General features: G+C 39.1%; 1 protein-coding gene across 22 annotated transcripts in view; it reads right to left on the bottom strand.

Annotated features, from left to right (window-relative positions):
* The window catches only part of CASK (calcium/calmodulin dependent serine protein kinase), a 294,102-nt gene that overhangs the window by 40,771 nt on the left and 238,833 nt on the right, over positions 1-14,498 (bottom strand). For all 22 annotated transcript variants that reach the window (XM_034423848.3, XM_034423849.3, XM_034423852.3 and 19 more), the window contains one exon: positions 14,345-14,460. In XM_034423848.3, coding sequence (XP_034279739.1) covers positions 14,345-14,460 — 116 coding nt within the window. The remainder of the gene's footprint in view (positions 1-14,344; positions 14,461-14,498) is intronic.

Genomic DNA, 14,498 nt, shown 5'->3' with positions numbered 1-14,498 from the left:
AGCAAATCCTACTCCCTTCTAGCACTGAAAATATTACCTAGTCAGGCAAGGAAACGTTTGTACACAAAAAAACAAGCTCAGAGAGTACCAAGAATTCCACAGTAGTGAATCTGTCCACTTGTTCCTAGAGAACACTTGCTGAGAATACCACTGAGAAAAGAACATAGGGGTGAATAGGACAGCAGGCCTTTTTTGGAATAGCTCCCATCCTTTGGAAGACTTTCCCTCCCATGAGGAATGTGCATCCCCATCTTTTTCAACTATCCAAAAGCATCTTAAAGCAAGATTATTTCAGCTCCAGTTGATTGAGTGATGGCATTTCATAATAGGAATTTACATGGATTTTTTGATTGGATGATTATGTTTTAATATATGTATATATTCCTGAATCCTTTTGACATAGGCAAATTACTAAAATTATTAAATGACATTGGTCTGTATCATACTGTAAATTCACTGTTAATCTGTAGTGCCAGTGAGACTTTTGGTTTAGGTTGATTAAGTACTTTAACAAAGGATTGAGAAAAGAAAGATTTTTTTTTGAATATCTGACTTGCTTTAATGCTACAAGAAAATTCTTAAGGAAAAATACACAAAACAAAAATCCTGGCTTCTGGGAGAAGATGGAAGACTGAAGAGAGCTCTGTGAATAAGCTTGAGTTGACATTTCAGGGGAGTCAATGCAAATTAGTTCCTATGATCCTCTCTGGATCTAAGAGAGACATGAGATTGCCCAAACTGTTTCTCCTTATACCGTGTTTTCCCGAAAGTGAGACCTAGCTTGATTTTTTACACTTGTGCTCAATATAAGCCCTACCTCCATTGCACCTGGTTGCAGAGGGTGGGGCGAGGTGCATGGGTAAAAATCAAGCGAGGGTGGGGATGGGAGCTGCTTACCTTTGGACAGTTGCAGCCAGTCCTCACACACCAATCTGGAGCCTGTTTCTCAGCTGCAGAGGCTTTTCGTGAAGGCTTCTGACAGCGAAATGGAGGCTGGGGGTGCTGTGTGCCTCAATCCAGAGCTCATTTCTCAGCTGCAGAGGCCTTTCCTGAAGGCCTCTGATGGCAAAATGGAGGCTGGGGGCGACGTGCATGAGTGGCAACATGTGGCAGCAGAAATGGGCCAGCAGTGGCCACACGGGCTCCTACTGGGCAGGGCTGTCGGTGCCACCGCCACGAGGAGAGACAGTGGAAGACATCCCCCGAAAATAAGACCTGGTACCTCTTTTGGAGGAAAAAAATATGTAAGACCAGGTCTTATTTTCAGGGAAACATGGGTAGTTGCTCCTCTTTCTAATGAGGAGATTATAAAATAGAGGGGAAATTCACACCATATTTGGTCCAACTGCAAACGGAGTCTTTCAAAGGACACTAAGTTCATGCACTTCCCTTGCTAACTGTTTTTGGAAATGATCTACATTGGACAACAAATTCTACTTAAAAGTTTTGCTTCCTGAAAATCTTTTGGTGATTATGAAAAACCCCTTTAAACTGAACACAAATATAATTTCAGAATGACTGCATCACATAGATAACTTGAGAAACATATTAACATTTAATAACTATAATATATTTAATTGCATAATGTTTCTGACACATTGCATGAGTTCAATAGGGCTAAAAATGTTTTGCTGCTGATTTTCATTTATACTCAATGTCGGATGCATCACACTGCAGTGGCCAATAATAGTCAGCCAGCCTTGATGGATTCCAGTTGCCCTGATATTATTTTTCCATTGTGAAAATGTCCTGGTGAAATCTGATGCATTCATGTTCGTCACTGACTGCACCTAGATTTTCAAGAAAGTCTGAAGTGTGAATGCAGAAAATGAATCTTCAATCACATGTTGCACTTCATAGTCTTGGGTGCCGTAAGAAGCTTATCATCCAGCTGAATGGTTTGAATGGTAGTTTGGTGCTGTGTAATTGCTAAGAAAATTTGAATGCTTTCCAGGCAATTTTCTCTGGACCCACTAACAGAACTTCGAACCGCTTGTCATTGGTGATGTATCTGATCTATGGATCAATAAAAATGCCTTCCTTAATCTTGGCATCAGCTATTCTTGGAAACATCTGTCTGAAATAATAAAGAAATTCACCTTTTTTATTCATCGCTTTCACAAAAATTTTCAGCAGTCCGAGTTTTATATGAAGCGGAGGAAAAAAATCTTTGCTGGTACATGTGACACGTTTTTCTGACTTGAAATCAAATTCAGAGTGGCCATTTCTTTTTAAAGTAATGTGCCTCCCTTGCTTGGCTGTCCCATTCACATATGTAATAACAGTACCTGATATATCCAAGATGCATTCCAAGCAGAAGAGCTGTTACTTTTAGATCTCCACAGGTGTTCCAGTTGTATTTGGTGTACTGGATGTGGTTCAAAAACAGTTCCGTGTGTTTGTATGTTTCTTTCATGTGTGCAGCACAGCTAACAGATACTGAATAGTGTACATTGTATATAATGAGAAGGTTTCTACAAAATGGCATGTGAGAGGTTTAATTACAAGTTATTTTTGTGATTAGCAGCCAAAAATGTATAAGATACATCCTAAAAATGTATAAGATACATCCTACATTCAGGAAGCAAAATCTTTGTTGTCCAATGTTATTAAATGTTTCAGAGAAATTAGACACCTGCAGAGTGACAAAGCTGGAAAAGTTAAGAATATGAAGATTTATTTTTACAATCTTTAAGAACATCAAATAAACAACAAAAAGCAAGATGAAGTTTTAGCTATAAAAAGGTTTAAGGACTCAGAAAATGTTGGAGTTTTGGACTCTGAATATTAAGATTTTTAAATTATTATTTTTAAAAGAATAAAGGCATACTTCTGAGAAAGAAAAAAATGTTTTCTGAATTGGAGTTATAAGAAGACAAGAAACTTATATAGGTAGTCCTAGACTTGCAATCACAATTGAACCCAAAATTTCTGTTGCTGATACATTTTTGTGTGAATGCATCAATGCAGTTGCAGAGCTTGGATTCATTGAATGAGTTTACCAAAATGTAAATATTGCAGAATATACAGCCTCATGCTACAAAACTAAGCTCCATTTCATGCTGAATAAACTAAATTATTAATGTATCTTAAATAGAAAACTATCTTTAGATAGATTTTTTACTCCAAAAGCATTTTATTAAAATAACTTTGATAAAAATAAAAAAATGATTTAAATAAAAAAAAAATCTGATTTAAATTTAAAAAATCTGATTTTAATTTTTTTTTTTAAAAAAGCATAAATTTTCATTCACCCTGAATTTCAACAAGAGATAAAATATAAAGAAACAGGAAAATAGGAAATACAGGCAGACCTTGACTTATGACCAAAATTTCTATTGGTAAATGACACAGTTGTTGATATTTGTCCCATTTTATGACCTTTCTTGCCACAGTTATGTGAATCATTGCACTTGTTAAATTAATAACATGGTCGTTAAATGAATCTGGCTTCTACACTGACTTTGCTTGTCAGAAGGTTGCAAAAAGTGATCACATAACCTAGGACACGGCAACTTTCATAAGTATGTGTCAGTGGCTGAATTTTGATCATATGATCATGAAGATACTGCAATGGTCGTAAGCGTGAAAAACAATGGTAAGTCACTTTTTTCAGTGCTGTTGTAACTTCAAATGGTCACTAAATCAACTGTTCTAAGTCAAGGACTACCTGTAATGGCATTTAGAGACAACTTTGAGGAATTGCGTAAGGTCCTGTGCTGTGAATTTGATTCAATTGTTTCAGCTACGTTCTGCTTTCTTGGGAACAGTTTATCCCAAAATGAAGATATTACACAGCAAGTTATGCAGCAAAATTTATTTGAGATAAATATGAAATAAGAAATTGTCACCAGATATAAAGAGAAAACTGGATGAGTTTTAAAAAAATTAAGAAATAAAAATGATAATCCCAGAGCATAACTGGAATAATTTCCTTTTGTTAAATTTATAAAAGAGACTGTTTAAAGTGCTAAAGAAGTTTATAACAAGGATCAAGAACCATCTGAATGGATTACGGAGAAATTATTTCAGTTATTCTCCGGGATTATCACCGGGATTATCATAGTCTATTTTGTATAGAAGAAAAAAGGACTAAAGTTGTTGACCTGATATTAAATGGGATGTTGCAATTTTGGGTCCTTTCTGGATTTACTGATATCTTAATTAGCAAAACGGGATATACTCAGTGGTGTGATTCATTGTAACAGCTGTTAATGGTTCTTGGCAATACACCCAGACTTTCTATAGCCTGAGCCAGTGATGGCAAACCTTTTCCACAACAAGTGCCCAAACCGGAACGCGTGTGCTTGCATGCGCACCAGAGCCCCGGAAACCCAAAGTGCGCACACCGGCCAGCTGGTCTTCGGGTTTCCGGCACACGCAATCAGCTGGCTGGTGTGCATGCCGGAAACCAGAACAGTAGCTGGCAATGGCGCGTGTGCCCACAGAGAGGGCTCTGTGTGACACCTCTGGCACGTGTGCCATAGGTTCACCATCACAGGCCTGAGCTTCTCTGGAGTTATTTTTCCTTTGCTGGTACTTTTATTCCGGGGCTTGGGAGGGGGGACTGGTTGGATTAAGAGCTATTTACATAAGGATTGGCATAGCCATAGAAGAAGCGGCTGAGAGGCAGGATGCAAGCTTGGCACTCTGTCTGGTTTTTTTACTGCCTTTCTGGGGGCATGTGATCTTTCCTTAAATCTTGATGATTTCCTTAGGATATCTTGTGAGGTGAGTGAAACCAGCTGGTATCTTTAAGTGGTGGAAATGGATCTAAGGATGGCTTCTCCTGGGTGGGAAATGGTGCTTTGTCAATTCACTGAGCACAGGAGTCTCTTGTCTATGGGAATTCTTCAGTCATCCAGGTCATGGTTGTCCCAAAAATGCTTTTTTCAAGAGACAACTGGACTTTCTTGGTTTCCAGAAAATCTAGTGTCTCTTGAAAAAGCACCTTTAGGACAGGAGTCTCTTGCATTACTTCGGAGCGGCCAAGGTACATGATTTCTCACTGATAATAAGTGGATCCTCCTTCCAATTTGTTTTAGTTTTCTCTCATGATATTAAGGCTTAGTAACATGGCACCAATTGTAGAAAGTTAGCACCCACCCCTCTCCTAGAAGAATGAAATATTTTGAGAAATATTAAAAAGAATATATTTCCCTGGATGAGAAATGGAGAAAGATGTTTTCTTAGAGGGAGAAAGCAGCCCCCACCTTCCTTAATAGCCCACAGCAGATGTCAGCTCTTAAGAGATAAAGAGATAGATAGCCCTATTCTCATAGGCAACAATTCCCTGCAGCAAGGTCTGAACAAAGACAGAATGGGATTAGCTCTCAACTCAGGCCCAAAACAAGAGGAAAGACATTAAGACACAATAGGAATTGCCCAACACCCTTTCAGGATACAAGCCTTTTCATTACATCATCTCAGGGAGATGTGGTTCTGCTTCATCATTAAACCATCTTTCCAATCAGCCTCCATGTTTTCAGGGTCTTTCTCCCAGCTTGGAACTGAATCAGATGGATCTTTCTTCCAACACAGGCTTGAAGTTTATTTAAATATCTGTGGCATGTACTAATTTTATTGTGATCCTGACAAGCTTGGAAGGGCAGAGACTTGAACCTGGGTCCGCTATATACTTTGCCTCTTAGCTTGGCATTTTGTAGCCCAAATATGCCCACCCACTTTCTGGAGAGCTTAAATAATCTCTCTGGTTTCACTTTATGAGCAAGAGTTAGCTGCTGATAGTTATTGTTGCATTTTAACTATTTTAATTCATCAAGGTGCTCTGGCACCCTGCCTGATTTGTAACTCTGAGTTGCAGGTATTGCTGATGAAAAGGAAGGTATTCAGATAGGATGGTTTAGGTTTCCATGACAGCTGTGACTGTCATTGAACTTCAGTGTGTATTCTCCCATTTCTAATCTAATGATTGGTATTTAGGGAAGCTTTTTACAAGCAAAGCTTTTTGTATATTTTTGTACAGATAATCCTTGACTTACAACAGTTCATTTAGTGACAATTCAAAGTTACAATGGCACTGAAAAAAGTGACTTATGACCGTTTTCCGCACTTATGACCGTTGCAGCATCCCTACGGACACGAGAGAGCCGATTGGCGGTTGGATTGACCTCCCGGAATACCACCTATCAGCTGTTCCAGGCTGCAGGGATCGCCGTCACCCATTGCCGCCATCCATTGCTGCTGCTGCCTATTGCCGCCTCTGTATGCCCCATTTTCGGCCTCCGCACAGCCCATTTTCGGCGTCCACACATCCCGTTTTTGGCCCGTTCCAGGTGGTGGGGATAGACGGTGGCGGCAGCGATCCCCACAACCTGGAAAGGGCCAAAAATGGGATGCGCGGAGGCTGAAAATGGGGCATCCGGAGGCGGCGATAGGCAGCAGCAGCAATGGTGGTGACAGGTGGTGGTGATCCCCGCATCCAACCTCCAATCAGCTGCTTGTGCTAAATCAGGCTGTGCTGAAGCTGATCAGGCTGTTTGCTGTTTGCTGCAAGGAGGTAAATTGCTGTGAGACAGAGGCAGAGGCAGATTTTCCCCCTTGTTTTCCTCCCCAAAAGCTAGGTGCATCTTATACTTCAGAGCGTTTTATAGTCCAAAAAATATGGTACTCTACATAATCCTAACTTTATAGTACTTAAACTAGCTTAAACTGTTCATTTTAATGCAAAGTAAGGAATTTGGAGATCTTTGTAAACTTTGTAAAGGAGAAATTATTTCTTTCTGTTATGTAGTTTTTTGTTTATATTTGGATACTGAGATTACTTAATATTTGTGAAATGTGGACATGCTTATAGTTTAGAGTGGAGAAGTGGAACTTTTGGAATACTGCATATTGGAGCTTGTCCAGTGGAAGGATTCTGCCGGTTCTAGGCGGTTCGGTCGAACCGTTTGTTAAATTGCTGGCTCGCCCCACCCCTTGCCCCACCCCTCCGCACCACTGGGCGAGGGGTGGGCGAGCCAGCAATTTAACAAACAGTTCGGTGTTTTTTTATAATTTTATTGGCCTCGCAGCTGCCGCAGGGCTTCAAAGGGCCGCCCTACAGCTGATCAGTGTTAAAAGAAAACAAATGAGTAGACTGACGCCTGCAAAAATAAATGGGTAGACCCAGTGGTGGGATTCTACTTCGGTAGAACCGGTTGTTAAGTAGTTAAATAGTTAAGCCAGTGGTTGCCAAAGTGGGTGGTACCGCCCCCTGGGGGGCGGTGGAATGCCTTAGGGGGCGGTAAGAGGCAAGTGGGGTGGCAGGGGGGGCTAAGTGGCAAGGAGGGTGGCCCCCACCCTTTGGCCTGTGCCTCGCAGCACTTACCTCCTTGCAAGCAAACAGCAAGAAAAAACAGCCCCTTCAGCTTCAACATCGGTTAATTAGCACAAGTTGATTAGATCGGCCTCCCGACTCTCAGCTGATTTGCTCTCAGCTGTTTTGCCAGCGCTCTATTGCTATCTGCAAAGAGTGCTGGGGCAGATTTTTTTCCCCTAGCCTAGCTATGCTGAAAAAGCGAAACTGAAAGTAAAGCAAGGTCTTTGCTGCAACGTGACAAAATGAGGCAGAGAGAGATTTCTTTTTCTTTTTCCTCACCAAAAAAGGTAGGTGCAAAACTGCAAACAATGGGAAATTTAGGGCAAAAGAGGAGAGTTCAAGATTTTAAAACACAAAAGAAAAAAAGCTCTATTTAACTAGGAAATTGTAATAATTGAGATACTATTAATTGTATATTGTGTTGAAAGCAGAAATGGTTAAGTTGTGGTTTGGAAGAATATATGGGGGAAATTATTTGGTTTATTATTATTGGTAAATATAATTAATTGATTTGTAAGAAATTGGATTGCATGGAAATAATTGGAATATTCATGTTCATATTGATTAATATACAAAAAAGATAGTTATATAACTAATTGATTTATATTAAAATGTTGAATTTGTATTAAACAACTGTAATATTACATAATTAACCAATGTGAGGATGGATATAAAAATAGATGACAATGGGAAGGGGCATAATATAGAATAGAAGGGAAAAATTGAATTTGATTAAGATTAGAGATGAGGATGAAGGGTAATATTGTTTTTTTTTAAAAATAGATGAGGAATAAATATGGCAAAAAGGAAATATAGAAATTGTAAATTTAATTGAAATGACTAAACACAGTTTAAATTTGTGAACTGGCTAAATACTCTGTTCAAAGAAAATACATTGTATGTTTGTATGTGTGTTTCTAATTATTGCTATTTATTCATATATATATATATATATATATTTAATTTGATTTATATGCCGCCCTTCTCCGGAGACTCAGGGCGGCTTACAATGTGCTCAGCAATAGCCTTCATCCTTTTGTATATTTATACAAAGTCAGCTTATTGCCCCCACAACCGGGTCCTCAATTCACCTACCTTAGAAAGGATGGAAGGCTGAGTCAACCTTGAGCCTTGGCAAGATTCGAACCTGCAGTAATTGCAGGCAGCTGGTCTTAATAACCAGCTTAATAACAGGGTGCCTTAGACCACTGTACTACCAAGGCTCTTGTTCTCTTTTATTTTTTAAAGTTTAACAATTCATTCTTTATCTTAATATCTTTATATTTGTTTGGGGTTGGCTTTCTTCCCTTTCATCTTTTTTATTGTACAGCAATCTTTCTCCTCAAACCTACCACCTCTCTCTTTTCTTTCCTTCTAACTTTCTCTTCCCCCCCCTCTTCTTCTCCTCCCTACTTCCTCTTCCTTTCTCCTTCTCCTCCTCTCTTCCTCCCTCTCTTACCCTCACTCCTACTCTAATTTCCCTTCTCTTCCTTCATCCCTCTCTATTGCTGTATCCTTTTATGCATATGGACTACTCAGAGGGCTGAAAAAGTTATTTTTGATTGGTCCTCACACTTTTGACCAGTCCTCGAATTTACGACTGTCCTCACATTTTATGTTTTTGCCCTATCTTGTCACCATGGTGAAGAGAAGCAGTTGTGAAATGAGTTACACGGTTGTTAAGAATGCTACAATGGGCATAAATGATGACCAGTCATAAGTGCGAAGACCGGTCAAAAGTGCGAGGACCTGTCAGAAATCACTTTTTTCAGCCCTCTGGGTAGTCCTTTTGTGCATATGGACTACTCAGAGGGCTGAAAAAGTTATTTTTGACTGGTCCTCGCACTTTTGACCAGTCCTCGAACTTACGACTGTCCTCACATTTTATGTTTTTGCCCTATCTTGTCACCATGGTGAAGAGAAGCAGTTGTGACACGGTTGTTAAGAATGCCGCAACGGGCATAAATGTGAGGATGGTCATAAGTGCGAAGACTGGTCAAAAGTGCAAGGACCAGTCAGAAATGACTTTTTTCAGCCCTCTGAGTAGTCCCTATGCAGATAGCCACGCCCACCCAGTCACCTGACCAACTAGCCACGCCCACCCAGTCACATGACCAGCTAGCCACACCCCCAACTAAGCCACACCCACAGAACCGGTTGTTAAAAAAATTGAATCCCACCACTCAGCTTGTCCTTTAGTAAAGGAGAAATTATCTATCTTTGTCATGTTAAACTTGGGTTTTCTTTTCTTTTGTTTACATTAGGATATTGGGAGCATTTTATGCCTTTCTGGGATTTTGTTTATAGTTAAGAGTTGAGATCTGGAATGTTGAGTTTTACATATGGTAATTAATATTAAAATCTAAATTCTTTTGCTGGAAACTGCAGTGAAGAAGGCATTACTTATTTGATTTGCCTATTATTAAGAGATCGGTTATAAAGAATTTTATATTTGTTATCTAAGAGGAGATTGTTTATACTTGCCATGATGAGGGTGGGAAGTCACTTTCTTAAGGGGCTTTTCTACTTTTCTTTTTCTTGTATTTTTTCCTCTTTTTTTTCTAGTTTGTGTTATCTTTTACTATTAATAAACTTTAATAAAATTTACTATTCAAAACTTTTAATATATTTTTTAAAACAAACAAAAATCCTAGGAAACAAATATACATAACCTTGGGAAGAATGCAGATGAGCAACTTGGAATAAGGAGTGATTTAGAATAAAAACATATTAAAAAGTTGGGAAAGCCATAGCATGGAAATACATGAAGAAGAATGGCAAAGTGAGGAATATTGATTCAAAATGTTGCTTTAAAAAGTTTTTTTTTTTTTTTTTTTGCAGGAAGACCTATCTTTGCTATTAATTATCCCTTAACAGGTGAATAACTAGAGAGCAGCTGTGATCTTCATCTTTGCTGAAATTACCATTTATATTAATAATACAATACTTTCAACTGTTCACACAATATCAAAAAATAAAATAGAAAAGGTAATTGACATTACTCTATAAGCAAAGATAAGATAAGTGACGAAAAGGATCTGTATTGCTTACCATGCTTGCATTTTAATACATATATATTTAATAGAATTCTGACAAAAATGCAGCTTTTCTAATATAAACTAATATAATATAAACTAATGTAGGTAATATTATTCTTGTGCAATGATACCTGGGTTTCTGTTTTCCAACTTTTGGAACACAAAAATAATAATCACAAAATGTGCAAACTTTTGAGATGTCCAGTTCTCTTCATCAGACAAAAAGTGAAAAAAACCCTGATTTGACTTAAAGCAGTGATGAAACTTGCGGGGAAACGCCATGCACGCTCATCAGGGCCATGCTCCGGAAAAGCCGAACTTCCGTGTTCTAGTGCGCATGTGTGCCCGATGATCAGCTGGCCAGCACAGATGTGCACGCCAGTTTTCGGCACTGCCACACATGCGAAGAACAGCTGATTGTTACGTGTGCATGCGCCCCAGAAACCCAAAAGACAAACAGGCAAGGCTGGGCATGCCAGGTGACATGGCTTCGTGTACTACTTTGGGCATGTGTGCCATAGGTTCACCATCATGGACTTAAAGTCCATGATAATATATAAAATATTTAATATTTTATTTATAATTACATAACTATATAATTATATAATTATATATTTATATATATAATTATAATATATATATATTAATATATAATTATAATGAAATATATAAAAATATATTTGCAAGTCTTCTGATCCTTTCCACCTTTTATTTTCATTTTTACCATGCAGACCTCATGACTTCTTGTCTGGTAAAAAATATTAGACCTCAAAAGTTTGTGTTTCTTCTTGCAAATTTAGAACATTCCAGAAAGTAAACACTTCTGATTCTTCTTTCCCTTCCAGATACAAATGAACCCATCTTTCCAACTGTATTTATTACTTCATCTCTTAAAAACAAAAACTGCCCATATAGGTGGAGATTCCAGGTGGGTAGCAAGTGGCAGGCAGCACTGTGGCAAGTAGCAAAAGCAGCAAATGCCCAGTGGGCCCAAACATACCCCCCCCCCCCCCCCCGGGGAAGGCAATGGAGACTGATTCAATAGAGACCGCATGTGGGTTGGGAAGTATCCTGGGGAACCCCTTTGTGATAGGATAGGCCTCTCAGGGAGACAGTAGGTGGTGGAGAGACCTGAGAGTGAATGTGTGTGTGTGTGTGTGTGTGTGTGTGTGTTTATTACCTACTTTCTTGAGTGGTATTTGGGAGGCAGGGAAATGATTGGAATACCATCTTTCCAGTCAGTGGGAGAGGCTGGCTAGGGTGAGATAGTTGGTTGGAAAATGGATTAATGGCTTAAGGCTCCAGGCTGCATAAGAATGAAAGCTAAAGCATTGTGGGGGCTTGCCTCTATCCCTGGATTGATAGGACGGTGATTGGATCATATGAATGGAGGAAGGGATCCAGAGCCAGGGGAACCAGGAGGCCAGAGTTGGGGGGAAATGTATACTCTGCGGGTCTGAGGCAGAGTAGTACATTCAGATGGTAATGGGCATGGGACATTTTGATGAGAGGCAGAGGGTTGTTACTGGGGAAGATGCTCCTGAGGTTTGGTACCAATGGTATGTTCTGGTCCTCTTTGCTTAGGCCCAGACCCTGGTCAACAGACCCACAGAGATCCACGATTTCAGCGGCTGCTGCTTAATTCCAGGTCAGTCAATAATAAATCTCCCCTTATTTGTGACCTTATTAGGGAGGAGCAAAGTGACCTGGATTATCAAGACATGACTGGGCCAAAAGGTGTGGTTCAAAAGACATGACTGGGCCAAAAGGTGTGGGCTAAAAAGTGCCTGGCAGGATTTCAGGTGTGGCACAAGCCTAGATTCCAGGTCAGGGGAGAGGGAGGTAGCAGTTGTAATTCAAGAGTCTGTTGATGCTGTTTCACAAGTTGCTGGTTGTGAGACCCTGTTTCTGAAGATAGACTCACATGATCAGCAAGGAATGTTGCTGCTGTACCAGGCTCCTTGATGTGTAGCAACCTCCCTGCCTGTCATCTCAGGGTTGGCGGTGGAGCTCCTAAGGTTTATGGTGTCAGGGGACTTCATTTTGCCATTCCTGAAGCTCTTCTCAGAAGCAGCTCAGAATTTCATGGCTACTATTGGCCTATCCTGACTTGGAACACTGGACCTGGCTTTTTTGTTGGCTCAGTAGTAATGTGATCTGAGAGTAGAGTTTTCCTTGTCCATCCTGTCATGGTGAGTTCATGCCCTGGTGACCTTGACATTTTCCTATGCTACCCCCTTCTGCAAGGAGGCCCAACTTATTTGATTGGTCTGCCTCCAGCAACTGAGGGACTTGGTGAAATTTTAAAGGGAGTCTGGGGTTGTTCCTGAGGTTCTGCCTGCCAAGGTTTATCCATAACCTGAAAAGGTTTATCATCTTTGATCATGGATGAAGTTGAATTGTCACAGATGGACCAGTGTGTAATCTGGGGGTTATCCTGGAGTTAAGACTTTTGGTCTAGAAGCAGGTGGTGGTCATGGCTATGAAGAGCTTTGCTCAACTTAAACCTAACACTAACCTTTTCCTGGATATAGAAGCCCTTCAGTCACTCACACCCTGGTCATCTCTTGTATAGGCTACTTCAATGCGCTTTACTTAAGGCTGTCCTTGAAGAATATCTGGAATTTGCAACTGGTGAAGAATGTGATAATGTGATCAATCCTGGGTGCCGCTAGGATTGCACATATAACATCTCTGCTATGTGAGCTATATTGGGTGCCATTTTGCTTCCAAGTCCAATTTGAGGTGTTAGTTATCATCTTTAAAACCCTTCATGGTATGGAAACAGGTTATCTGAGGAACTGTTTCATCCCAATTATATTGTCATGTCTCATCTGATCAAGCAGGGAGGGTATGTTGCAGGTAACATTAGTTTAAAAATTTCACCTAACAGGATCCAGGAAGATAGCTTTCTCTGCTATTGCCCTGTCTTTTGGAACATCTTACCCTCAGAGGTGAGGTGGACCTCCATTCTTCTGACCTTCAGAAAGAATGTCAAGAATTGGCTCTGTCAACTGCCATGGGGGCAACCCTGGGGATGATTGGTGTTGTGAGGCTGTTCTCTCCATCCTCAAGTCTTAATTTTTTTTTTTTTAATTTGATTTATATGCCGCCCTTCTCCGAAGACTCAGGGCGGCTTACAATGTGCTCAGCAATTTTTAATACTATATAACCCTATGTTTTAATTTTCTTCTTTTATCTTTGTTTTTATTAATGCTTTTATATTTTGTGACATGTTTGTACTGTAAACCACCCAGAGTCACTTAAGTGAGATGGGTATTATAAAATGTGATGAATTAAATAAGTAAATGAATAAATAATCAATCTGGAGGAAAAAAAACATTTTGCAAAACATTCTGCAATTTTCAAGGAATAATAATATATATACAATTAGGGACATTTAGCATATACAAATAGTATTATTTAAATCTCCCAGTTACACATTTCCTTTAGTAGCAGAATATCACAGTTCAATTTATTTATAGAAATAAACTTCAAAAGGAGTGCTATCTAACATGGTTGTCATTTTTTGATTTATTAATTAAAAATAATCCAAACCCCAATAATACAGAATAGGTTTAAAATATGTCTAGTTTCATTTATATTACAATAAAATACAGAATATGCTCAAACTCTGAAGGAATTAAAAAAATAAAATGGTGAAATTTATGTTTTTTAAATTCATCTGCATAACTATTAATAATGACCAGAAATGTATATTTAAGTTTCAAACATATTCATGCATAAAATCTCAGGTTACCTAGCGTTTATTCCCCCTGCCCCCCAATACTTATTTTGCTCCAGAGGCAAATGTAAATAACTAACTAAATTTAGCTTATAATTACATTTCCCTTTTCTGCTAAATGTGTTTGAACACTGATTTTTTTCTAACTAAACATGTCACTGGGAAATTAACATTAATGTTTAAAAAGCTAACAGTGCACCAATTTTAAGAACATTTGAGATAGATTTGTATTTTTCTCACCTGCATTGTGCTTTGCTAAATATTTGTCTTTGTACTGCTTCTTTTTCTTTCCAAACCAAGTACAGCTTGCCTGCTGCTCTTGTTTAGTCTTCTCCATAGCAATACAAGCTACTCGCCTTGCAAGTGAACAGGAAACAACTATCAGCTGTACATT

Source organism: Pantherophis guttatus, chromosome 5, assembly GCF_059756535.1.
Source record: "Pantherophis guttatus breed Tessera chromosome 5, ASM5975653v1, whole genome shotgun sequence".
Taxonomy (NCBI): domain Eukaryota; kingdom Metazoa; phylum Chordata; class Lepidosauria; order Squamata; family Colubridae; genus Pantherophis; species Pantherophis guttatus.
Note: the sequence above shows the minus strand (reverse complement) of the source record. Positions and strands in the feature narration are given on the sequence as shown.